This window comes from Procambarus clarkii, chromosome 56, assembly GCF_040958095.1.
Source record: "Procambarus clarkii isolate CNS0578487 chromosome 56, FALCON_Pclarkii_2.0, whole genome shotgun sequence".
Taxonomy (NCBI): Eukaryota; Metazoa; Arthropoda; class Malacostraca; order Decapoda; family Cambaridae; genus Procambarus; species Procambarus clarkii.
In genome coordinates this window covers 19,066,165-19,091,054 of record NC_091205.1, presented here as the reverse complement: position 1 = coordinate 19,091,054, position 24,890 = coordinate 19,066,165, and the positions used below count along the sequence as shown (strand labels likewise).

The window sequence follows — 24,890 nt, the reverse complement described above, 5'->3', positions numbered from 1 at the left end:
GCCCCATTAGCGTGTTCACCACTCTGTTCCACACAGTCCCATTAGCGTGTTCACCACTCTGTTCCACACAGCCCCATTAGCGTGTTCACCACTCTGTTCCACACAGTCCCATTAGCGTGTTCACCTCTCTGTTCCACACAGCCCCATTAGCGTGTTCACCACTGTTCACAAGGCACAATCCCTTAAGTTCATCAACCTGTAATATAGTGTTCTCCCGGAGCTCAAGGTGGAGGAGAATTCGCAAGGTCAGCGCTGAGACCTTTTTTGGCAAATCCTACACATGCTGTTGGTCATTCCCCGTGTCCATCATTCCGCGGAGTGTGTACCTGTTTATGGGACTGACTTTTGAAGTGGTGGTGTCAAGTTGACCGCCGGCAAGCTGCCCCCACCAATGGTAACTCATTCCTCTCCTCCCTCATGCTCCGGCTGTTGGAAATATCCGAGGGAATGTTCCTTCCGGAAAAAAAAAAACATTAAAGAGGTTAGAAAATTCATAGGAGCTGTGGTGTGGGCTCGAACTTATGAGCTGGGTGTTCCCCAGGCACACGCTTTATGTCAACTATGCTCAATACAACCCCAGCAACACAACCCTACCAACACCACAAGCCCAGCAACACCACAACACAACCCCACCAACACCACAACATAACCCCACCAACACCACAACCCCAGCAACACCACAACCCCAGCAACACCACAACCCCAGCAACACCAAAATACAACCCCACCAACACCACAACCCCAGCAACACCACAACACAACCCCACCAACACCACAACCCCAGCAACACCACAACACAACCCCACCAACACCACAACCCCAGCAACACCACAACACAACCCCACCAACACCACAACCCCAGCAACACTACAACACAACCCCACCAACCCCACAACCCCACCAACACCACAACCCCAGCAACACCACAACCCCAGCAACACTACAACACAACCCCACCAACCCCACAACCCCACCAACACCACAACCCCACCAACACCACAACCCCAGCAACACTACAACACAACCCTCAGCATACGTCACACTCACCCGGATGTGATGACGTCACAGCATCACGGGTAGTTAACTCTCTTACTAACGACCATTACCGTTCCCCAACTGGCAGTAATGACTTACCTAACGAGGCTGTTAAGAGACTTACCAGCCTTATATTCCGCTAGCTGGTAACCTTATCTACCTAGTTCACTGTTGAACCTTATTTTCCTATCTGGGAGTATCTATGCATATATCTACCTATATGAGGTTGTCTTGAGATGATTTCGGGGCTTAGCGTCCCCATGGCCCGGTCCTCGACCAGGCTTTCTTTTTGTTACACATCCCCAGGAAGCAGCCCGTAGCAGCTGTCTAACTCCCAGGTACCTATTTACCGCTAGGTTAACAGGGGGGCATCTGGGTGAAAAGAAACTCTGCCCATTTGTTTCCGCCGCCACCGGGGATCGAACCCGGAACCTCAGGACTACGAATCCCGAGTGCTGTCCACTCAGCTGTCAGGCCCCTTATGCTGCTATATATATATAACCTATATGGGTTCACGAAGTGATTTGATCTGCCCCTGAACTTTAAAACTCCCTATCAGAGTGAGTATACATATCTCCTAAGAGTATACATGTATACGTAGAGATACAGTGAGTATATACATATCTACTAAGATGAGTAGAGGTTATTTAATCTAACGATATGAATTCAAAATAATGTTTGTCATACACGCAATATTATTTCTTCTACCTAGAAAATAGGTATAAAATAAATAGGTATTTTATACCTATTAATACAATTATATTAAAATATTATATATATATATATATATATATATATATATATATATATATATATATATATATATATATATATATATATATATATATATATATATATGTATGTATATATATATATATATATATATATATATATATATATATATATATATATATATATATATATATATGTTGTGGCATACGTAGTCGTCTAAAGCATATAGTCGTCTATAAAGCATGTAAAGCATATAGGAACACCCAGCGCATAGGTTCGAATCCTCATCACGGCTCCAAGGTGGATTTTCGCACTGATATATCACGATGATATGTAAGTTCTCTGGGAATATACATATTTGTGTGAGTGACGTGTAGCAAGATGTTTTGGAGAGGAGGCGTGTGTGTGTGTGTGTGTGTGTGTGTGTGTGTGTGTGTGTGTGTGTGTGTGTGTGTGTGTGTGTGTGTGTGTGTGTGTGTGTGTGTGTTTTGTATTCCAATGTGTGTTTGTGTAGGGAGAGAGAGAGGGGGTGAGTCTGCATGTCTTATTTTGTTTATGTATTTGTTCGCGCGCGTCTGTGCGTCCATCTTTGCGTCTTTGCGTCATGTGTTTGCTTACTGAAGCAGAGGTCTTGGCACGGAGACGCAGTACACTGAGGCAGTCCACTTTTAACTTAACACAACAAGGGCATCTCGCGCCCCTCAAAATACCCAAAGTGTAGGTAAACTTGTGGGTATCCTCTCATATACCCAAAGTGTAGGTAAACTTGTGGGTATCCCCTCATATACCCAAAGTGTGTCTACATTGGCAAACTTTGGGTACATTATGAGAGTATCCTTAAAAAAAAAACACGAGAGGATTAAATAGTGAGAGTTGTTTATCTGGCAAACACATGTGTTTACCTCTTCCAACTTCCCTTTTAATGGTTTTAGTGACCAGTCAGTGTCAAGTGTCTCGCTTCATGCAGGTCGGTGTTCAATCCCCGACCGTCCAATGGTTGGGCACCATTCCTTTCTCCCCGTCCCATCCCAAATCCTTATCCTGATCCCTTTCAAGTGCTAATTAGTCGTGATGGCTTGGTGCTTTTTCCTGATAGTCCCCTTCCCTTCCCATCCCACTGTCCGAGAAAGGAAGCCTGTATTTAGGCTTATCGAGGGAGCCCCCCTTCCAGGTCAACTACTGACCTTCCCAGGAGGCGAAAAGAAACGTGCCCAATCATTTCTGTCCCGCAGGGAAACTGAACCCGGGTCCCTGCATTGTGAGCCGAGGACGTAGCCCACTGTGCTACAACTGAGCGTTCAGTGTTAGGATATAACAGATTCTCATAATGTCCACTAGACTCTATAGAGCGTTTACCACCGTTGACGAGGTAGAGTTAAGGCGAAGCTAGTGCATAACCGCTCCTCTAGCTCTATAGCCACTCTTACTCTTCCAGTTTAACAATTATACATCATTCATTCTTCAACTTGAGAGCAACTCCTTGGCGGGACGAGGTTTGAGCCGAATGCGTCTCTTGGATACGAGAGAGCGACACACGAGCACCCCAGCCACCACCTGGCACCATTGTGTCTGGAGCAGTGTGTCTGGAGGTCTGTGTCTCGAGCAGTGTGTCTGGAGGTCTGTGTCTGGAGCAGTGTGTCTGGAGGTCTGTGTCTGGAGCAGTGTGTCTGGAGGTCTGTGTCTGGAGCAGTGTGTCTGGAGGTCTGTGTCTGGAGCAGTGTGTCTGGAGGTCTGTGTCTGGAGCAGTGTGTCTGGAGGTCTGTGTCTGGAGCAGTGTGTCTGGAGGTCTGTGTCTGGAGCAGTGTGTCTGGAGGTCTGTGTCTGGAGCAGTGTGTCTGGAGGTCTGTGTCTGGAGCAGTGTGTCTGGAGGTCTGTGTCTGGAGCAGTGTGTCTGGAGGTCTGGGTCTGGAGCAGTGTGTCTGGAGGAATGCTCTCACAGTCAAGCATTGTAGCCTCTTTGACGATTAGTCTCCAAAACTACGGGTGAGCCCCCTAATACCCCCCATAGCAACATCCGTCCATTCGTGGCGTCCACCCATAGCAACATCCACCCACAGCAACATCCGCCCATTCGTGGCGTCCACCCATAGCAACATCCGCCCATAGCAACATCCGCCCATTGCGACGTCAGTCCATAGCGACGTCCACCCAGAGAGACGTCTTCAAATAGCGACATTCGCCAGGGGAGAGATTCCAAGTCCCTCGAGATTACACGCCCCCCTAGAGGCACTCCACACACCTACACACTCACCTCGCCACACCCACAACAAAGACCCGAACATGAGGCATACAGTTGCCGTCAGATCGGGCCGCGGCGCACTTGACACTATCACAAACTATCGCCTCTATCATTCTCTAAACAAACACACAATGGTCCCTAAAGCGCTACCACAGACCATGCAGGTTCCCACCCATATGGTACCTCACCCCACACACTGGTAGCAGCGCGCTGCGCGAACCTATATTACCTGTCTGAAACAGAACACAACTCTCCTCTTGCACACACACACACACACACACACACACACACGCACACACACACACACACACACACACACACACACACACACACACACACACACACACACACACACACACACTCACACACACACACAAAGAGCCAAAGCTCAACCCCCACAAGCACAACTAGGTGAGTACACACACAGGAAGCCAGAAAGACACCCCCAGGAAGCAGCCCGTAGCAGCTGTCTAACTCCCAGGTCCCTATTTACTGCTAGATGAACAGGTGCATCAGGGGATAAAGAAACTCCACCCATTTGTTTCTGCCTCCACCGGGGATCGAACCCGGAACATTAGGACTACGAATCCCGAGCGTTGTCCACTCAGCCCTTCAGACACCCCTAGCAGCTGGGACACGTAATGTGGCCTTCAATAAAGAAGAGTAGACGCAGGTGACGCCGAGTAGACGCAGGTGACGCCAAACGCCGACGCATGACGACGTCTACCCTGGAGGCTTAGTGCCTCCAGGGTAGACGTCTCCCTCGTCATTATACACATGCCAGCCAGGACACACACACATGTTTACGGTGTTCGCGTGAAACACCTCCAACACATGGTCTGTGATTTAAGCATCATATTATTATTTTACAGAAGTGCATAAGGTTTATCAAAAACAATATGTTTTAATGCCCCAGAGCTTCTGGTGGTTCCAGAGCCCCTGGTGGTTCCAGAGCCTCTGGTGGTTCCAGAGCCTCTGGTGGTTCCAGAGCCTCTGGTGGTTCCAGAGCCTCTGGTGGTTCCAGAACCTCTGGTGGTTCCAGAGCCTCTGGTGGTTCCAGCGACTCTGATGGCCCCAGCGACTCTGACGGCCCCAGCGTCTCTGATGGCCCCAGCGCCTCTGATGGCCCCAGCGACTCTGATGGCCCCAGCGACTCTGACGGCCCCAGCGACTCTGATGGCCCCAGCGACTCTGATGGCCCCAGCGCCTCTGATGGCCCCAGCGCCTCTGATGGCCCCAGCGCCTCTGATGGCCCCAGCGCCTCTGACGGCCCCAGCGCCTCTGATGGCCCCAGCGACTCTGACGGCCCCAGCGACTCTGATGGCCCCAGCGCCTCTGATGGCCCCAGCGACTCTGATGGCCCCAGCGCCTCTGATGGCCCCAGCGACTCTGATGGCCCCAGCGCCTCTGATGGCCCCAGCGACTCTGATGGCCCCAGCGCCTCTGATGGCCCCTCTGTACTAACAAGGTGGTTGAGGAACAGGTGGTGGAGGTTCAGGGGCCTGACCTCAGACAATACTTCACTCACCAGATAACTTCACCTCTCGTGGTCCAGGGCTCTCAAGCCCAAACTGCTCTGATCTGCCCCACCTGATTCACTCTCCCTTCTTTCCTTTCCTCCTTCCCTCTTCCTTCCTTTCCTCCCTTCCTCTTCCTTCCTAACTTCCGTCACACTTTTTTTTTTTACCTAAGGCTTTGCATCATTAGAAATAGCATTCACGTGTAACTGAATATTTGAGGCTGAAAGCTGTTATACTGCATCACCCTGTTTAAGATCTTGCCATTGAAACACATTTAACAAGACGAGTGCTACAGTTTCTTCAGGTATATAAGCACTATATGTGTTATAGTGGCTTACTCACAATCTATTGTACCTTCTTGTATATGCACAACATAATTATATTGTGTATATGGTGAGGTTGGAGCCGACTGTATAGGAGAGCCTTTGTGTGGTCAGTTGACCTTGTTCCGTCAGTACCTGTGTACTGCGAGAACGTGTTCCATACGCGAGTCAGACTAGGATCGAATGAACGCTGATGGAGGAACGTTCATGAGAATGATGCTTTTTTATATGGACCAAAAGTCAAGATAAAATATGGACAATGGCCAATATATTGCCAAATTGTGGTCATTTGTAGTTCAAATCACAAATCGATGGCTTAGCCATATGGGGATATTGACGGCTGAGCGTCTTGTGTTGTAGTTAAGGTCAACCCTGCTGTGTTACAATTATCTGTATGCAAATAGACCTTAAGAGTAAATAAGCATTGTCTGTCTGTACCTCGCAGATAACTGTGTCGTGCCCCCGCTGGGTTTCCTGTTATCTGTGCCCACGTACCCTAAAATTCACCAAGGTGGGGGTTGACCGCCGCCATAATTAATAGTCTGGGGTGTGTAGTGGGCATAGTGACAGCCTTTTATGGTCACTATCTCGTGGCCTGACAGCTACCTGTGACCCCTACGATGCCCCCTCCCCCCCTTACCTCCCCCTTCACCATACCCTACAACCCTTACCCATACCCACCATGCACCATACTGGAGCGTTGTTGAACACTGGTACTTTTTGTATAGCCAATTACAATCTCCGAATTCTACAACCATCTCATTAGCTCACTAACCGTTGCTTACTGCACACTCCCAGACGTGCAACAACCTCCTTAAAACTTGGGTTTACATCTTGACATGAACGCTTGACCAAACTGGGGTCCAGGAGGGTAGTCCGACCCCGCACTGCATCTCACACGGACTCTCCAACTTCTCCTCCAAAAGCAATAATTCTTATAACACAGATGGGGGCCCACAGGGCGGTGGATATGAGGGGGAAGGGACCCCCACAGGGCGGTGGATTTGAGGGGGGAAGGGGCCCCACAGGGCGGTGGATATGAGGGGGGAAGGGGCCCCACAGGGCGGTGGATATGAGGGGGAAGGGGACCCCCAGGGCGGTGGATATGAGGGGCCCTCAACACCTCTACCTCATTATGCGCGCTCAGGGCCCCAAACATACCACCTGATTCATTTAAACATGTGTTGATGGGTGTTTTTTTGGAGGGGCCGTGTTGAGGTGAGCCGGCGGTATTGACCTGACTAATAACTCGGTGATTTACAGGTCAAGAGATCATACGACTCTTGTGGGTATGGTCAATACGTTAACTTGGAAGTAGATGTTAAAACACGCTCAAGCTGATCCGTGTTTGTTATTCATTAATTCAGTGATAGTTGATTGTTAGTGTATGCAAGATGCATGCTACGCATTCTTATACGTGTGGGTGTGGGTGGGTGGGTGGGTGGGTGGGTGTGTGTGTGTGTGTGTGTGTGTGTGTGTGTGTGTGTGTGTGTGTGTGTGTGTGTGTGTGTGTGTGTTTACTAGTTGTGTTTTTACGGGGGTTGAGCTTTGCTCTTTCGGCCCGCCTCTCAACTGTCAATCAACTGTTTACTAACTACTTTTTTTTTCCCCACACCACACACACACACCCCAGGAAGCAGCCCGTGACAGCTGACTAACTCCCAGGTACCTATTTACTGCTAGGTAACAGGGGCATTCAGGGTGAAAGAAACTTTGCCCATTTGTTTCTGCCTCGTGCGGGAATCGAACCCGCGCCACAGAATTACGAGTCCTGCGCGCTATCCACCAGGCTACGAGGCTACACACACCCACACATGTGTGTGTGTGTGTGTGTGTGTGTGTGTGTGTGTGTGTGTGTGTGTGTGTGTGTGTGTGTGTGTGTGTGTGTGTGTGTGTGTGTGTGTGTGTGTGTGTGACAGAGAGAGAGAGAGAGAGAGAGACTCACATATAACACACACACACACACACACACACACACACACACACACACACACACACACACACACACACATACACACACACACACACACACACACACACACACACACACACACACACACACACACACACACATACACACACACACACACACACACACACATACACATACACATACACACACACACACACACACACACACACACACACACACACACACACACACACACACACACACACCACCACCATCCCACCTTCACCGTTCTTCAAGATGACACACAAAGAAAAAGAAGACGAGGTAATATCCGCCGCACAGTTCTTGCCTTAGACTAAGCTGCCCCACCACACCACAACCTACACCTGCGAACTTATATGTCTTACACTCCCTCCTGTCTCGTTACAAATCTTCTTCAAACGTAGTAAACAATTTGTTTTTCACTCGAGTTTAAACGGAGATTGACAGCCTTCACGGAGCGGAGGGTGCCTGGCACTCAGTACCCCTGGCACTCAGTACCTGCCCCCCCCCCCCGTACCGTTACGGTGGTGGTACAGCTCTCTGGTGACATTCTACCCTCACTCCCACCTCACTCTCAACCCGGATATCACCACACTGCCTCAGAATGATTTGATGCATTAACACAAAATAAACAGACTTGCCTGTGTATAATGATATATTGGATATTCATAGATGGTGCAGGGCAAAAATGTTGTTACTGGTTATTATAAACAGAAGGTGTGCAGAATAGGTGCACACCTATTCTGAGGACTCATTAATGTCTTTTATGCCCTCTGTCATCCTTTTTGCGCTACCGCTCACAGGATAGGTATGAGGTGCACAATAATCTCGCTGCTTCTGGCTGTTGCAGCAGCAACAATGTTCCTTCCACCCCCATACTGTGTGATCTGCAACCCTACAGTTGCAGGTCGGCGTTCAATCCCCGACCGTCCACAAGTGGTTGGGCACCATTCCTTCCCAATCCCCAATCCTGATCCCTTCCCAGTGCTATATAGTCGTAATGGCTTGGCGCTTTCCCCGCGATAGTTCTCTCCTGTACACCTTACAGTACACGCAACTTTCTTACCAGCAACCCAAGAGGCTGCTCTCAGCCCCGATGCCTTCTTCTCATGTCACCTCTTTCACAGGCGAGACGTGTGTGTGTGTGTGTGTGTGTGTGTGTGTGTGTGTGTGTGTGTGTGTGTGTGTGTGTGTGTGTGTGTGTGTGTGTGTGTGTGTGTGTGTGTGTGTGGTGTGTGTGTGCGCGCGCGCGTGCGTGCATGCTGCTCCCTCACAAAATGTAACAATTAACATGCTTCCTTATGAACAAGTTGCCGGGAGCCCCCAGTCTGAATACTGAGGTGTAGCGCACCCAGGCGCACGCGCACAGCCTGGGGCCCAACAACCCCAACCCGACCTCCTAACACAACGTCGCATTCTGACGTGCACTTTTCCCAAGGCAAACAACAAAATAAGTCGTACTACAAAGTGGTGCAGCGCCCTACAAACAAAAAACGAAACTGTCCCTATTTTCCCGCTTGTTACAACTGGTAATAAGGTTGTTACATCTTGAAATGACGTTTTTATGACGGATTAGGACGTTGTTACAACTTGTGAGGTGCTAAAACTGGTTCAAACGTTGTGCCAACGTCGTAGTTTGGTCGTGTGCTTGACGAGCGGCTGGCGAAAGTGACATACTATCCCGTTTTCTGTTGTGGGTCCTCTGGAAGGTTAAGATAAGGGGGGGCACTTTAGAACGACAGTTTCATGACGTTGGGGCACTTTAGGAGGACGGGCTGGCACCACCACCCTTCTCCTTCCCCTTAATTCCCCTGTAACAATAAGCGAACACTAGATAATACAGAGATGATGCAAGGAGGAGGAGAAATAAGATAAAGATAGGAAGAGAAACAGAGAATTAACAATATGAGAACACAGGTTAAAGCCAGTCAGTTGTGCTCGATACATACCGTTCCACCAGACTGTTGTTGTTTCCGGGTTGTCCCAAGTTACTGACTCAGCACCAGCTGCGCCACCACCTGTTACACGCCAGCTGGAAGTCTAGGGAGGATGGTGCCAACTGCTGGTAGGTGGGGGGCCCAGCTGGTGCCAGGGTAGGCACAGGAGGCCCAGCTGGTGCCAGGGGTGGCACAGTAGGCTCAGCTGGTGCCAGGGGTGGCACAGTAGGCCCAGCTGGTGCCAGGGGAGGCCCAGCTGGTGCCAGGGGAGACACAGGAGGCCCAGCTGGTGCCAGGGGAGACACAGTAGGCCCAGTTGGTGCCAGGGGTGGCTCAGTAGGCCCAGCTGGTGCCAGGGGTGGCACAGTAGGCTCAGCTGGTGCCAGGGGAGGCACAATAGGCCCAGCTGGTGTCAGGGGAGGCACAGTAGGCCCAGCTGGTGCCAGGGGAGGCACAGTAGGCCCAGCTGGTGCCAGGGGAGGCTCAGTAGGCCCAGCTGGTGCCAGGGGAGGCACAGGAGGCCCAGCTGGTGCCAGGGGAGGCACAGTAGGCCCAGCTGGTGCCAGGAGAGTAGTGTCCAAGACTCGCCTCCAGCTGTACCTGAGGACACTCAGGTGATCCATTACGCCACAAGACACTGTTCCTTCACATCCTGCCCAAGCGCCTCCACTTTCTTATTAAGAAACAGTAAAGGAACAGGGAGGGGGAGGGGGGCCTCTCGGGCGCCCCCGTCGCGGGCTGGTTCACAGTACTTCGTTTGTTATCGTCCTGGCCTCAGGCACGACACGTGGGGCTGAGCGAAGAGAAGTGAGATACTAAAGAGCCTCGCAGGTGCGCGCATCTGAAGCCTAACCTGCGTTTACTCGGAATGGTTAATGTATAGCACAGTGGTCTACGTCCTCGGCTCACAATCGATTGATCCGGGTTCAATTCCCCTGCCATAGGCACGGTTCCTTTCATCTGATGCAACTGTTCACCTAGTAGTTATATTTGTACCCGGGACTTAGGCAACTATTGTGAGTTGCATCCTATAGGCCCCTACGGAGACCTAGGGCCTACAGGCTAACTAGGTCTAACTACAGGCTTCCTGTCCCCGACATCAGGAATTGGTAACGAATGGATCATTTACACGTAATTAGTATCTAACGACTTAGGCAAAAAAAAATAAAAATAAAGCCATGAACATAAAGGTATAACGCTGATTCTGGCAGATTATATATGTGGCTCCAAACATGCAAAACATTTGTTGTGGCGACCACATGAGCTCCATGTGGGACGTGCACTCAACACAAAGATGTGTGCACTCACAACACACAAACAACATCAACGTTCAATCCCATCTTCTACATGGCGATCAAATATTATCATAATGGCCAAGGCAAACATTTTATATATATATATATATATATATATATATATATATATATATATATATATATATATATATATATATATATATATATATATATATATATATATATGTCGTACCTAGTAGCCAGAACGCACTTCTCAGCCTACTATGCACGGCCCGATTTGCCTAGTAAGCCAAGTTTTCTTGAATTAATGTATTTCCGACTACCTAACCTACCTAACCTAACCTAACCTAACTTTTTCGGCTACCTAACCCAACCTATCCTATAAAGATAGGTTAGGTTAGGTTAGGTTAGGTAGGGTTGGTTAGGTTCGGTCATATATCTACGTTAATTTTAACTCCAATAAAAAAAAATTGACCTCATACATAATGAAATGGGTAGCTTTATCATTTCATAAGAAAAAAATTTGAGAAAATATATTAATTCTGGAAAACTTGGCTTATTAGGCAAATCGGGCTCTGCATAGTAGGCTGAGAAGTGCGTTCTGGCTACTAGGTACGACATATATATATATATATATATATATATATATATATATATATATATATATATATATATATATATATATATATATATATATATATATATATATATTATTTTCTATGGTTACATATTCCGTATGTGTATCCCCCCTACACAGCAACATCTTATTGAGAGAAAAACAACTGCATCTTGAGAAAAGACAGAGTCAGGACAATGAGATGAAATCAGCATCCCAAGACTGACAGAGATGCCATATTCTTATTGTCCAATCGTGACATCTTAACATTTATGGTAAGATCTTATGGTATGGTAAGGTCTATGGCCTATGGTATGGTAAGGTCTTACCTTACCATAAATGAACATTTAGTGTAGCGAACATTTTGCTATAATATATCAATATTTTTGACGGAACTTACCAGTACGAAGAATATTAGTGACCTGATACAACATCACGTTCTTGCAGTCTGCTGGGTGGTGGTGTATAGTTGTATTTGATCAATATTTTGTATTGTTTCAAAAACAAATACAATTTAAGCAAAATTATATCCAAAGATTGTGATGTATCGATGAGAAAATATTAAACTCATCGCAGTCCAGTCGGCAGTGTGTCTTGGGAGTCCAGAAACGCAAGTTCGATCCCACCGCATGTGCAGAATATTTCTGTCATTTATAATTGAAATCAAAGACACGTTACTTGCTGTGTAATGACTTGAAACTTTGGTGTGAATCAGTTTTCATAAACAAACTTTCTCCTGCCTGGCTTTGTAAACTCCCAGTTGGAACTCTGACACTTTGCCACACAGACGTTAGAAAGAATTTTTTCAGTGTCGGGTTAGTTAACAAATGGAATGCATTAAGTAGTGTTGTGGTGGAGGCTGACTCCATACACAGTTTTAAATGTAGATATGATAGAGCCCAATAGGCTCAGGAATCTGTACACCAGTTGATTGACACTTGAGAGGCGGAACCAAAGAGCCAGAGCTCAACCCCCGCAAACACAACTAGGTGAGTACAAGTAGGTGAGTACACGCTTCTTCAATGGAAAAATAGTCACTGGTAACTTTCTTCATAATATTTCTACACTAAAGTTACTTTCTGAGATATCCTGGATATTCTCCGAGACATCTTCACGTTATAAAAGATACTCTCCATGCCCTCTTTATGTTACAAGAATAGATCAATATAAGAATAGTCTGCGGTGGATGGTGAACAAGAGGTCTACGGTGGGTGATGAACAAGAGGTCTGCGGTGGGTGATGAACAAGAGGTCTGCGGTGGATGGTGAACAAGAGGTCTGCGGTGGATGGTGAACAAGAGGTCTGCGGTGGGTGATGAACAAGAGGTCTGCGGTGGGTGATGAACGAGAGGTCTGCGGTGGGTGGTGAACAAGAGGTCTGCGGTGGGTGATGAACGAGAGGTCTGCGGTGGGTGGTGAACAAGAGGTCTGCGGTGGGTGATGAACGAGAGGTCTGCGGTGGGTGATGAACGAGAGGTCTGCGGTGGGTGATGAACGAGAGGTCTGCGGTGGGTGGTGAACAAGAGGTCTGCGGTGGGTGATGAACGAGAGGTCTGCGGTGGGTGGTGAACAAGAGGTCTGCGGTGGGTGATGAACGAGAGGTCTGCGGTGGGTGATGAACGAGAGGTCTGCGGTGGGTGATGAACGAGAGGTCTGCGGTGGGTGATGAACGAGAGGTCTGCGGTGGGTGATGAACAAGAGGTCTGCGGTGGGTGATGAACAAGAGGTCTGCGGTGGGTGATGAACGAGAGGTCTGCGGTGGGTGATGAACAAGAGGTCTGCGGTGGGTGATGAACGAGAGGTCTGCGGTGGGTGATGAACGAGAGGTCTGCGGTGGGTGATGAACGAGAGGTCTGCGGTGGGTGATGAACAAGAGGTCTGCGGTGGGTGATGAACAAGAGGTCTGCGGTGGGTGGTGAACAAGAGGTCTGCGGTGAGTGATGAACGAGAGGTCTGCGGTGGGTGATGAACAAGAGGTCTGCGGTGGGTGATGAACAAGAGGTCTGCGGTGGGTGATGAACAAGAGGTCTGCGGTGGGTGATGAACGAGAGGTCTGCGGTGGGTGATGAACGAGAGGTCTGCGGTGGGTGATGAACGAGAGGTCTGCGGTGGGTGATGAACGAGAGGTCTGCGGTGGGTGATGAACGTGAGGTCTGCGGTGGGTGATGAACGAGAAGTCTGCGGTGGGTGGTGAACGTGAGGTCTGCGGTGGGTGATGAACGAGAAGTCTGCGGTGGGTGGTGAACAAGAGGTCTGCGGTGGGTGATGAACGAGAGGTCTGCGGTGGGTGGTGAACAAGAGGTCTGCGGTGGGTGATGAACGAGAGGTCTGCGGTGGGTGATGAACGAGAGGTCTGCGGTGGGTGATGAACGAGAGGTCTGCGGTGGGTGGTGAACAAGAGGTCTGCGGTGGGTGATGAACGAGAGGTCTGCGGTGGGTGGTGAACAAGAGGTCTGCGGTGGGTGATGAACGAGAGGTCTGCGGTGGGTGATGAACGAGAGGTCTGCGGTGGGTGATGAACGAGAGGTCTGCGGTGGGTGATGAACGAGAGGTCTGCGGTGGGTGATGAACAAGAGGTCTGCGGTGGGTGATGAACAAGAGGTCTGCGGTGGGTGATGAACGAGAGGTCTGCGGTGGGTGATGAACAAGAGGTCTGCGGTGGGTGATGAACGAGAGGTCTGCGGTGGGTGATGAACGAGAAGTCTGCGGTGGGTGATGAACGAGAGGTCTGCGGTGGGTGATGAACGAGAGGTCTGCGCTGGGTGATGAACGAGAAGTCTGCGGTGGGTGATGAACGTGAGGCTGCGGTCTGCTGTGGGTGATGAACGACAGGTCTGCGGTCTGCGGTGGGTGGAGAGGCCGGGCAGTGTTTACATCACAGATGCTCCTCCTGCTAATGGGCTGATAGCCTTACCCGCGCCAACTGGGCTAATGGGCGACGATCCCATCATTGAAATTTAATCGCCTCAAAGTGCAGGCATTAACAGGGACTCCCTCTAGTCCTCCTCAATCACTGTGTTGATTGCCAGCCGCTCTAAGTGCAGGGCTGGAGGCCGTGAGATCTCCAGGCAGGCGGAGCCTAAGAGCTAAGACACGTGCTAATGCCTTGACGGACACCAGGACGTATTCGCGGAGGCTTGATGGTGAGATAATGGTGATCGATGGTGTCATTTGTTGGCGATGTGGGTCCCCCCCCCCTCCCCCCCGGCAGGTCATATATCACTGGTGTGTGTGTGTGTGTGTGTGTGTGTGTGTGTGTGTGTGTGTGTGTGTGTGTGTGTGTGTGTGTGTGTGTGTGTGTGTGTGTGTGTGTGTGTGTGTGTGTGTGTGTGTGTGTGTGTGTGTGTGTGTGTGTGTGTGTAGGGAGTGCCTGCCAGGCCTCTCCCCTGCTGCCTCCAGCTCTTAAAATTAAATTTAAATTTTGCCCCGAGGGGCGAGTTTATTGGGCAGCGTCACTCATCCTGTGAGTGGACACACCGCCATAGTAGCATGTACAACACTCCCAAGCAACAGCCTGGTGGACCAAGCTCTCACAAGTCAAGCCTGGCCTCGGGCCGGGCTTGGGGAGTAGAAACACTCGCAGAACCCCATCAACCAGGTATCAACCAGGTAAACCACACACTAGAAAGTGAAGGGACGACGACGTTTCGGTCCGTCCTGGACCCTTCTCAAGTCGATTGTGATGAGTAAAGGATTATAATACAATAAATTTATAATATAAATCTTAGAATTTATAATACAATTTGAAGGGTAACTGGTAAATTATACTGTAAACAAAACAACTCCACAAAGGCACCCTCTAGTTGTTTATGAAACCGAACATTTTGCTCTTCAACTTATATCCACTTATACACCTCCAAAGGATACCTGATCAACCAGGCTGTGACTCATACGTCAGCCTGCGAGCAGCCGCGTCCAACAGCCTGGTTGATCAGTCCAGCAACCAGGAGGCCTGGTCGACGACCGGGCCGCGGGGACGCTAAGCCCCGGAAGCACCTCAAGGTAACCTCATGGTATATCTAAGCAAACACTATTGTTGTTCGTAGTTAGTTATCATAAAAAGATGCAGATATGGTAATTAATGATCTATCTTGAGGTTATCTTGAGATGATTTCGGGGCTTGGCGGCCCGGTCCTCGACCAGGCATCCTTTTTGTTACATATTCCCCAGGAAGCAGCCCGTAGCAGCTGTCTTACTCCCAGGTACCTATTTACTGCTAAGGGGAACAATTAGGGTGAAAGAAACTCTGCCTCCACCGGGAATCGAACCCGGAACCTCAGGACAACGAATTCAGAGCGCTGTCCACTCAGCTGTCAGGCCCCTATGACAATTAAGATATGTTAATTAAGCCGACATATTCTCAGAGGATTTGTATAACATTTACACTTGAATACAAGATGCTAAAATTTAATTGAAGTAAATGATAGACTCGAGGGATTTGTTTGTTGTATGTGCGACTGTATGTAATGTAAATTAACGCCACTCAAAACCTACCTGTGACAGGTGTGTAGTAGTGATTGTGGTCTCATGCTTACCAGTGACAGGTGTGTAGTAGTGCTTATGGTCCCCATGCTTACCTGTGACAGGTGTGTAGTAGTGCTTATGGTCCCCATGCTTACCTGTGACAGGTGTGTAGTAGTGCTTGTGGTCCCAAGCTTACCTGTGACAGGTGTGTAGTAGTGCTTGTGTCCATCTACGACCTACTGGTCTAAGTAGGCTGCTTATTATGCTTGGAAAACTTATATCATTCCGTAACACAATGTTTTTTCACCCAATAATGGGATAAGATGTATATGTTAAGGCAGTTATGTCCCTCCGCCTCCCAAGACGCTAAGTTTCTGCAGTTATTACTTACTAATCACTATTCATATCTCGGTAACTACATGGAAGTGAGAGCTATAAGCGCGCGTTCTGCTCCGCCTATCATGTCGTTCCTCTTGCGTTCAAAATGAACAATTCTGGCGCTCTCATTTTGTGCACTCTTAGGTTCTTGAAGTGTGTTCATGTCCTTGTTCATGTGGTTGTTCAGCGTGAGGTGAGAACCATACTGTCAAGGTGTCTATGATGGTTGTCAGTGTACTCGACGGCTTATATCTCCTTCAGAGATTAGAAGTCACCTTTTTTAATTACACTATTTCCTCTGGGTTAAACCTGTGGTCAGAAGTCATGACTACAGCTGTGTTTTATGGGAACCGGCATACAGTAGGGGTTAATAATTATCCTCGTCTCTCTCTCTCCTCTCTCTCTCTCTCTCTCTCTCTCTCTCTCTCTCTCTCTCTCTCTCTCTCTCTCTCTCTCTCTCTCTCTCTCTCTCTCTCTCTCTCTCTCTCTCTCTTACTGGGTCTCTCTCTCTCTCTCTCTCTCTCTCTCTCTCTCTCTCTCTCTCTCTCTCTCTCTCTCTCTCTCTCTCTCTCTCTCCCCTTCTAAACATAACGCATAAATAATACTATATCGCCATTTTCTCATAATGATTTCCAAAGTTTCGGCATTTTTAATTAATTCTTTCATCAGTACCGCCAGTCGGGTCAATATAAGAGGGTCAAGACATTAACTTAAAAAAATGTTAAGACAAGATTTATATACAGCTTTCATAAATAATAAATCCTTATCTTTTTCAATTATGAGTAATTAGCATTCATCGATACATAACAACAGCCCCGGGATGGGTCGGTTACCCTCCGGTGAATGTTGCTCTAGACGCGATTAGGCAACTTTCATACCTCCATAAACTGGCCACACTCATTACCCAGTCCTTGTAACGAGGGCTGGTCTTATAGGTCTAATATCTCCCTCTCTCTCTCTCTGTCTCTCTCTTTGTCCAACCACTTGGGCTGGGCGGTAGAGCGACGGTCTCGCTTCATGCAGGTCGGCGTTCAATCCCCGACCGTCCACAAGTGGTTGGGCACCATTCCTTGCTTCCCCCCGTCCCATCCCAAATCCTTTTCCTGACCCCTTCCCAGTGCTATATAGCCGTAATAGCTTGGCGCTTTCTCCTTATAGTTCCATTCCATTCCATTCTCTCTCTCTCTCTGTCTCTCTAGTGTTTGCGTCTGACGTAAGCCCCACAGCCTGACTGATCAAGTAGCCTTTTAAGGTGCTTACCAAATTCCGTTTTCAACATGACTGTGGTCTGTGGCAATCAGTTCTGGAACGGATATATTTCTGCCTCGGAAACATTCCCTGTAATGTTCTCCAGCTATAGACAAGACACCCACGAATAACTCTTGCCTGCGTCCCAGGAATTGCAATTTAAGGGATTTAAAGTGTTCTCAATAATTTAGATATTTCATTAAATGAATTGCATGAGCCGATATTATCTGCGCATTCACCAGGTCAACACTTTCACCGGATAATGTGATGCAGTTGACCAGCCTGGGGCCAGATTCACGAAAGAACTTACGCAAGCATTTACGAACGTGTACATCTTTCCTCAATCTTTGACGGTTTTGGTTACATTTATTAAACAGTTTACAAGCATGAAAACTTCCCATTCCTCTGTTGTTATTGTTATAAACAGCCTCCTGGTACTTCGAAGCTCATTAACTGTTTAATAATTGTAAACAAAACCGCCAAAGATTGAAAAAAGATGTACAGGTTCGTAAGTGTTTGCTTAAGTGCTTTCGTGAATCTGGCCCCAGGACCTCTCATAAGAGGTCGAGGAAGACAGCTTTGTAGGGCCCCCAGCACCACCAAAACCAGCCAAGAGCCACATATATATGACATCCATCTTGGCCTTGCAACTGTGGCACCGGGTAGTGATAAATCACTTACACCCCGACCCCCATACTGCCGGCTACACCACCACCGTCACTCCTTATATATACTCCCACCAGACCCATGATCTTGTAGGGTCCTTCACTCACCCATACGTCTCTCAGGTGTCTGTCAATCACCCATACACCTGTGAAGGGTCTTAGCTGTCATTCATCTCTTCAGGCTCTCTCACTGACCCTTTAGTACCAGTGGTGGAGGTGTTTTGACCAGTACCAGTGGTGGAGGTGTTTTGACCAGTACCAGTGGTGGAGGTGTTTTGACCAGTACCAGTGGTGGAGGTGTTTTGACCAGCCTCCAGTACCAGTGGTGGAGGTGTTATGTCCAGTACCAGTGGTGGAGGTGTTATGTCCAGTACCAGTGGTGGAGGTGTTATGTCCAGTACCAGTGGTGGAGGTGTTTTGACCAGCCTCCAGTACCAGTGGTGGAGGTGTTATGTCCAGTACCAGTGGTGGAGGTGTTTTGACCAGCCTCCAGTACCAGTGGTGGAGGAGTTATGACCACCCTCCAGTACCAGTGGTGGAGGTGTTTTGACCAGCCTCCAGTACCAGTGGTGGAGGAGCTGGAGGGTAGGATGATCCACCTGTTATGTTACCTTCTCCAAACTACTTAGTTTGGTCTACGTTCCAGTCTACAGGTAAACTTACCTCCAGTACACAACGCCGCCTAAGCCTCCCACCGCCACTATTCAATAAAGCATAATCACCACCCTAATTATTAATGATAATTACCGTAAAAAATATAATATCCTATTAAGATAAGTCCCATAACCTCCTCTCTCTCTCTCTCTCCCTCTCTCTCTCTCTCTCTCTCTCTCTCTCTCTCTCTCTCTCTCTCTCTCTCTCTCTCTCTCTCTCTCTCTCTCTCCCATATCTGGGACCCCTCCCTCACCCCCCCTACTCTCCCATCACCCCCTACTCTCCCCCCCCCCCCCCCCCGCCCTCCTCCCTCACGCCAAGTAACACAAACAGACGTGTTGATGGCTACTGGAGGTAAAACTACAGCTTCCGGAAAACTGACATTTTAAGGTGTCAGTCAGCCATGACTTCAGGGCTGAGGGGAGGGGGGGAGGGTGCAGGTAGGGTAGCTAGCAGGGTGTGGCTCCGTGCGGTGAAGGAACCACACCACAACACCACCACCACAACCACTAGCCACACCTGTGTATATTTCAACAATACAACAACAACTCCTGGCAGAGTCTTATAAGAGATGTGTTATACGACTGGAAGAGAGTTATAACGAGGCAGTTGGGTTGTAACGAGGCCGGGGCAGGGTGGGGGGTGGGTGGGGGAGGAGGAAGACAGGGTGGGTCAGGAAGCAAAGGGACAACCGGCCGGTAAGCTAATCACAAGTTATATTTACTCTACCTTAAAGGCAGATGCGAGATACGCTGGTCCTGGCGAGCCATGACTTACGACATCTTACACCAGCCTCCAGACACCCTCGTCCCGCCCTCACCTAACTAAACAACTCATAAAGATGTCAAGTGGCCAATATCTCCTGAATCACTTGCAGCCAGTCAACCCTAACAAGCCCACACAAATGCACGAATTACTCCACACTAAAGCCCCGAAATCATCTCAAGATAACCTCAAGATAACCATACAACAAGCTGAAGACGACGTGACAATTAGAGCGTTGGGGGCTATCTTGAGATAGTTATCTTGAGATGATTTCGGGGCTTTAGTGTCCCGCGGCCCGGTCCTCGACCAGGCCTCCATCCCCAGGAAGCAGCCCATGACAGCTGACTAACTCCCAGGTATCTATTTACTGCTAGGTAACAGGGGGGCATCAGGGTGAAAGAAACTCTGCCTATCGTTTCTCGCCGGCGCCCAGGATCGAACCCGGGACCACAGGATCACGCGTCCAGTGTTCTGTCCGCTCAGCCGCCGTCTCCCCAGGGCTGACTCTGCTCATAGTGAGCGGCCGCCGCCTTAAGCTCCCAAATGGTTCAGATGTTAACTCTAGTGATCATTAACACGCGGCTCAACTATAGAGCTGATTAACAAGGCAAGGAAGGGCGTAGCGGAGCGTTAGTGCGTGACCAAGCAACGCTGACGTTGCCACTGTCCTTCAGGAGGGACCCTAATTCTCTGGGCCTTCAGGAGGGACCCTAACTGTGGGCCTTCAGGAGGGACCCTAACTGTGGGCCTTCAGGAGGGACCCTAACTCTGGCCCTTCAGGAGGGACCCTAACTCTGGGCCTTCAGGAGAGACCCTAACTCTGGTCCTTCAGGAGGGACCCTAACTCTCTGGGCCTTCAGGAAGGACCCTAACTCTCTGGGCCTTCAGGAGGGACCCTAACTCTCTGGGCCTTCAGGAGGGACCCTAACTCTGCCCCTTCAGGAGGGACCCTAACTCTGCCCCTTCAGGAGGGACCCTAACTCTGGGCCTTCAGGAGGGACCCTAACTCTGGGCCTTCAGGAGGGACCCTAACTCTTTGAGCCTTTAAGCGGTTGGGAACCAAACTCTTTAGACTGTGTACAGGACCACTGTTAAGAGTTACTGTCAAGAGCAAATGTACTCAAGTCTCTACCTGGAGTACACGTCTCTCACTTCCCAGAGTTCCTGTCTGATGTGTTATCTACGTACTCAAGTCTTCACTTGCATCTCCCGTCAGTCACGTGACACATCAGGGCCAATAAGATGCAGGCATCACGCGGGAAGATGAAATTGGGCGTCTGGTGCTGCGTCAGCCAATTAGCGGATGGATTGTTACCTAAAGACGGCTGTTACAACCCAAGACGCTCAGCCAGAAACAGCTGCACTCATCATCTAAAACGTTCACTCCAGGAATAATTCATTCCTAGCAGGACTGGCATTTAGAGCACGTTCTGGCAACAAGGAGATATTCAACAAATCGAGCCAGCTTTGGTCCACAGATGGCTACACTGCAGCCACACTACACCTGACGGGAATGTAGCTTTGGACTAATTAGACGAGACACCTATATGACCAAGAACTTATCGGCTTCAGAGCCAAGCATCTTAATATACAGCATTAGAAGGACACCGAGGAGGCAGAATTCATAAAGGAATGTTTATGCAATAAAACCCTCATCTTAGGGAGACAAAGGAGAGAGAGGGGAAACACAAACAGAAGATAACAAAGAGAAAATAGTAAGAAGAGAAACGAAAGAGAAGAGACATCAAAGAGACGAGATGATAAAGAAAGAGGGAGACAGAAGAAAACATTAAAAGAAGATAACAAAGACAAAATAGAAAGAAGAGAAACGAAAGAGGAGAGAGATCAGAGAGGCGAGATGGTGAAGAAAGAGGAAAGAGCGAGACACACGAAGATAAACAAAGAGAGAGAGAAGAGAGCGCCTCACAATACATCAGCGCGCGCCTCAGCAAATACAATACCCCAACTTGCAATACAAAACACTTCGTTGCAATCACAAATCACACATCTAACTCTGAACCCGGAATGACCCGATACAAAAGTACATTTTGCCGACGCGAGAGATAAGTCCCCCGAACCGCCTTTGATTAAATCACGCTTAACGACCCTGCATCAAAATAAACAACTGTACCTAACTGAGCAAAGAGCAGGAGGGAGAGAGTAAGGGAGAGAGAGAGGGAGGGAGAGTGAGAGTGAGGGAGGGGATCACTATCAGATCCTGATCAATAATACCGATGCGGTCCTTGTAAAATGCCGCCACTTACAAGGGAGAGGTTATAGGGGGCAATGGGTGTTTAGTACAACACAAAACTAACTGCTGCCGATAATTGATTCGGGTTCCATACTAAGACTATAGCGGGGCTCAGTTCGTGTAGGTCTAGGCATCCCCCAGCGCTGTGCCCGCCACGAGCCTCCAGCAACTATTAAAACGACGCGGAACGAATTTATAGATATCTGAACACGAATGAATTATTTGATCAACAATTTCTGGACAATTATTAGGTCAGGAGGGGCTGGGAAAAGAGAGAGAGAGAGAGAGAGAGAGAGAGAGAGAGAGAGAGAGAGAGAGAGAGAGAGAGAGAGAGAGAGAGAGAGAGAGAGAGAGAGAGAGAGAGAGAGAGAGAGAGAGAGAGACAGAGAGAGACAGAGAGAGAGAGAGAGAGAGAGAGAGAGAGAGAGAGAGAGAGAGAGAGAGAGAGAGAGAGAGAGAGAGAGAGAGAGAGAGAGACAGAGAGAGACAGAGAGAGAGAGAGAGAGAGAGAGAGAGAGAGAGAGAGAGAGAGAGAGAGAGAGAGAGAGAGAGAGAGAGAGAGAGAGAGAGAGAGAGAGAGAGAGAGACAGAGACAGAGAGAGAGAGAGAGAGAGAGAGAGAGAGAGAGAGAGAGAGAGAGAGAGAGAGAGAGAGAGAGAGAGAGAGAGAGAGAGAGAGAGAGAGAGAGAGAGAGAGAGAGAGAGAGAGAGAGAGAGAGAGAGAGAGAGACAGACAGAGAGAGAGTGTGATGAGTATACCAGGCAGCAGACCAGGGCCCAGGCCTGGTATACACCTCACACATCACCACCTTCACACCACACCATCCTTAATTAAAAACTGATCAACTAACGAGTAATTGTGCCCCACACACCCATGGGTCCGGGCAGCCTCAGGGACCCGCACGGCCACTATTGATGTGCGAGCCTCCTGCAGGTGTGACCGGTCATCAACACCTCCAAGTGAACAGTACCTGCCACAAGTCAAATTTATATCAATAAGACTAATTAAATCTACCCGAGCAATCATTTTCAAACGATGTATTATAGCCAGGGGCTCCAATATAGAGCGCAAGCCAGCCATATTGAATACAATTTATATCACTAATAAATAATGTTCTAAATACAACAGTGAAGAATTCTAATACACCAGCTACCTGCGTGGTACCTGCTTGATGGGGTTCTGGGAGTTTTTCTACTTCCACCAAGCCCGGCTCGAGGCCAGGCTTGACTTGTGAGAGCTTTGTTTTTCATCTTTTACGGGAAGAATAATTATAGTAATAATATTAACGAAGACTCATACCAATACCCAGCAGAAGGAGAACAACGTCTAGAGGCGTGTAGGCAAGCTCGGGGCCTGGCAGCATCAGTGTAGGATATCCCGTGGGAGATGAGGTGTGTTGACATTGTCAACTGATGCTGTCTGGGGTGGGGGGTGATGCCACCTCGCTCACTCACCATTCCTACTCATTACTTCCGGGTACTCACCACTCTTGGGCATTCCCCGTCCATGGGTACTCACGATGAGTACCTTGAGGTGTTGAGTACAGTACAAATATACAGTACGAATAGACTCGAAAAAAGTTGCATAATATATCATTCATTATAAACCCCCTTCAGTAGTGCAGAACTCCTGCTTTAACTTACGGGAGTAATTTTGGGAACAAAACTTGCCACCACAACACCAGCCACCAAAGCTCCATCGCAAAGGATCCATATAAACCCAGCCTTACTACTCCCAGGGGGGAAACAACCGGGAAAAAACGAGAATGGCACAAAAATATACGAGAATCCCCTGGAGGAACTGAAGCAGGAACAGCGAGAAAGTGTCAAGAAAAATAAAGCCCAGGAACGATAGAGGGGAGTCGATGGAGGGAGGGAGGGGTGCCGAGGGCAGGGAGGGAGGGGTGCCGAGGGCAGGGAGGGAGGGGTGCCGAGGGCAAGGAGCGAGGGTGCCAGCGTGTAATGAGTGCCAGTGCCAAGTTACACCTCAACACCCGCTACACTTATCTACCAATATCTACAGAAAGTGAGGTCTAGCTCTTTGTGTCCTGTCTATTAGCCTCGTTGTATCTACTGTGATATAATTTTACTATTCTGTCCAATCTGGCATTATTAAGGCTGTGGACGGAGGTGGTTTCCAAGACTTCTTTCAGTGCATTCCACATGTTGACGGTCCGTACAGAGTAGTCTGCGAACTTTATGCATTTTCCTTTACAAACACCGGCACGGATGTGAGCCTTGCCCTCAGAGCCTCAGTTACTCTTGAAAGTGAGAAAAAGGGAGAAGAGAGAGACAGAGAATGACAAGGAGGTGTGTGAAGAACTCATCAAGAGATATCCAGGAGGTCTTCACAATAGAGCAAGGAGAATTCCCTGTACTGAGAGAGGAGATGTTTCAGTGATGTGGTGGAGGCTGACTCCATACACAGTTTCAAATGAAGATAAGATAAGAGCCCAATAGGCTCAGGAATCTGTACACCAGTTGATTGACAGTAGAGAGGCGGGACCAAAGAGCCAAAGCTCAACCCCCGGTAACACAACTAGGTGAGTACACTACGCCCGCTTCTGACCTACGGCAGGTCTCATCATGTTATAGTCTAACAAGGTGACACGGTGATGCAGACACCAAGCCACAATCACCTGGCTGAAACAAGCCACCATACATGTATTTAATGTGAGTGACCACGTTTCGGTCCGTTCTGGACCCTTCCCTGACCGTGAGAGTTACCTGTGTGTGTGTGTGTGTGTGTGTGTGTGTGTGTGTGTGTGTGTGTGTGTGTGTGTGTGTGTGGGTGTGTGTGTGTGTGTGTGTGTGTGTGTGTGTGTGTGTGTGTGTGTGTGTGTGTGTGTGTGTGT

At 48.7% G+C, this 24,890-nt stretch overlaps 1 protein-coding gene across 1 annotated transcript; it reads right to left on the bottom strand.

Moving 5' to 3' along the window:
* Positions 1–12,773: 12,773 nt before the first annotated feature.
* Positions 12,774–24,200, bottom strand: LOC138353191 (putative uncharacterized protein ENSP00000383309). The gene is made up of 3 exons (XM_069306067.1): positions 24,126–24,200; positions 22,101–22,239; positions 12,774–14,452 (listed from the first exon to the last, which is right to left on the bottom strand). Exons 1-3 carry the CDS (start codon positions 24,198–24,200, stop codon positions 12,774–12,776), a joined length of 1,893 nt encoding a protein of 630 aa, XP_069162168.1.
* Between the last annotated feature and the right edge of the window lie 690 nt (positions 24,201–24,890).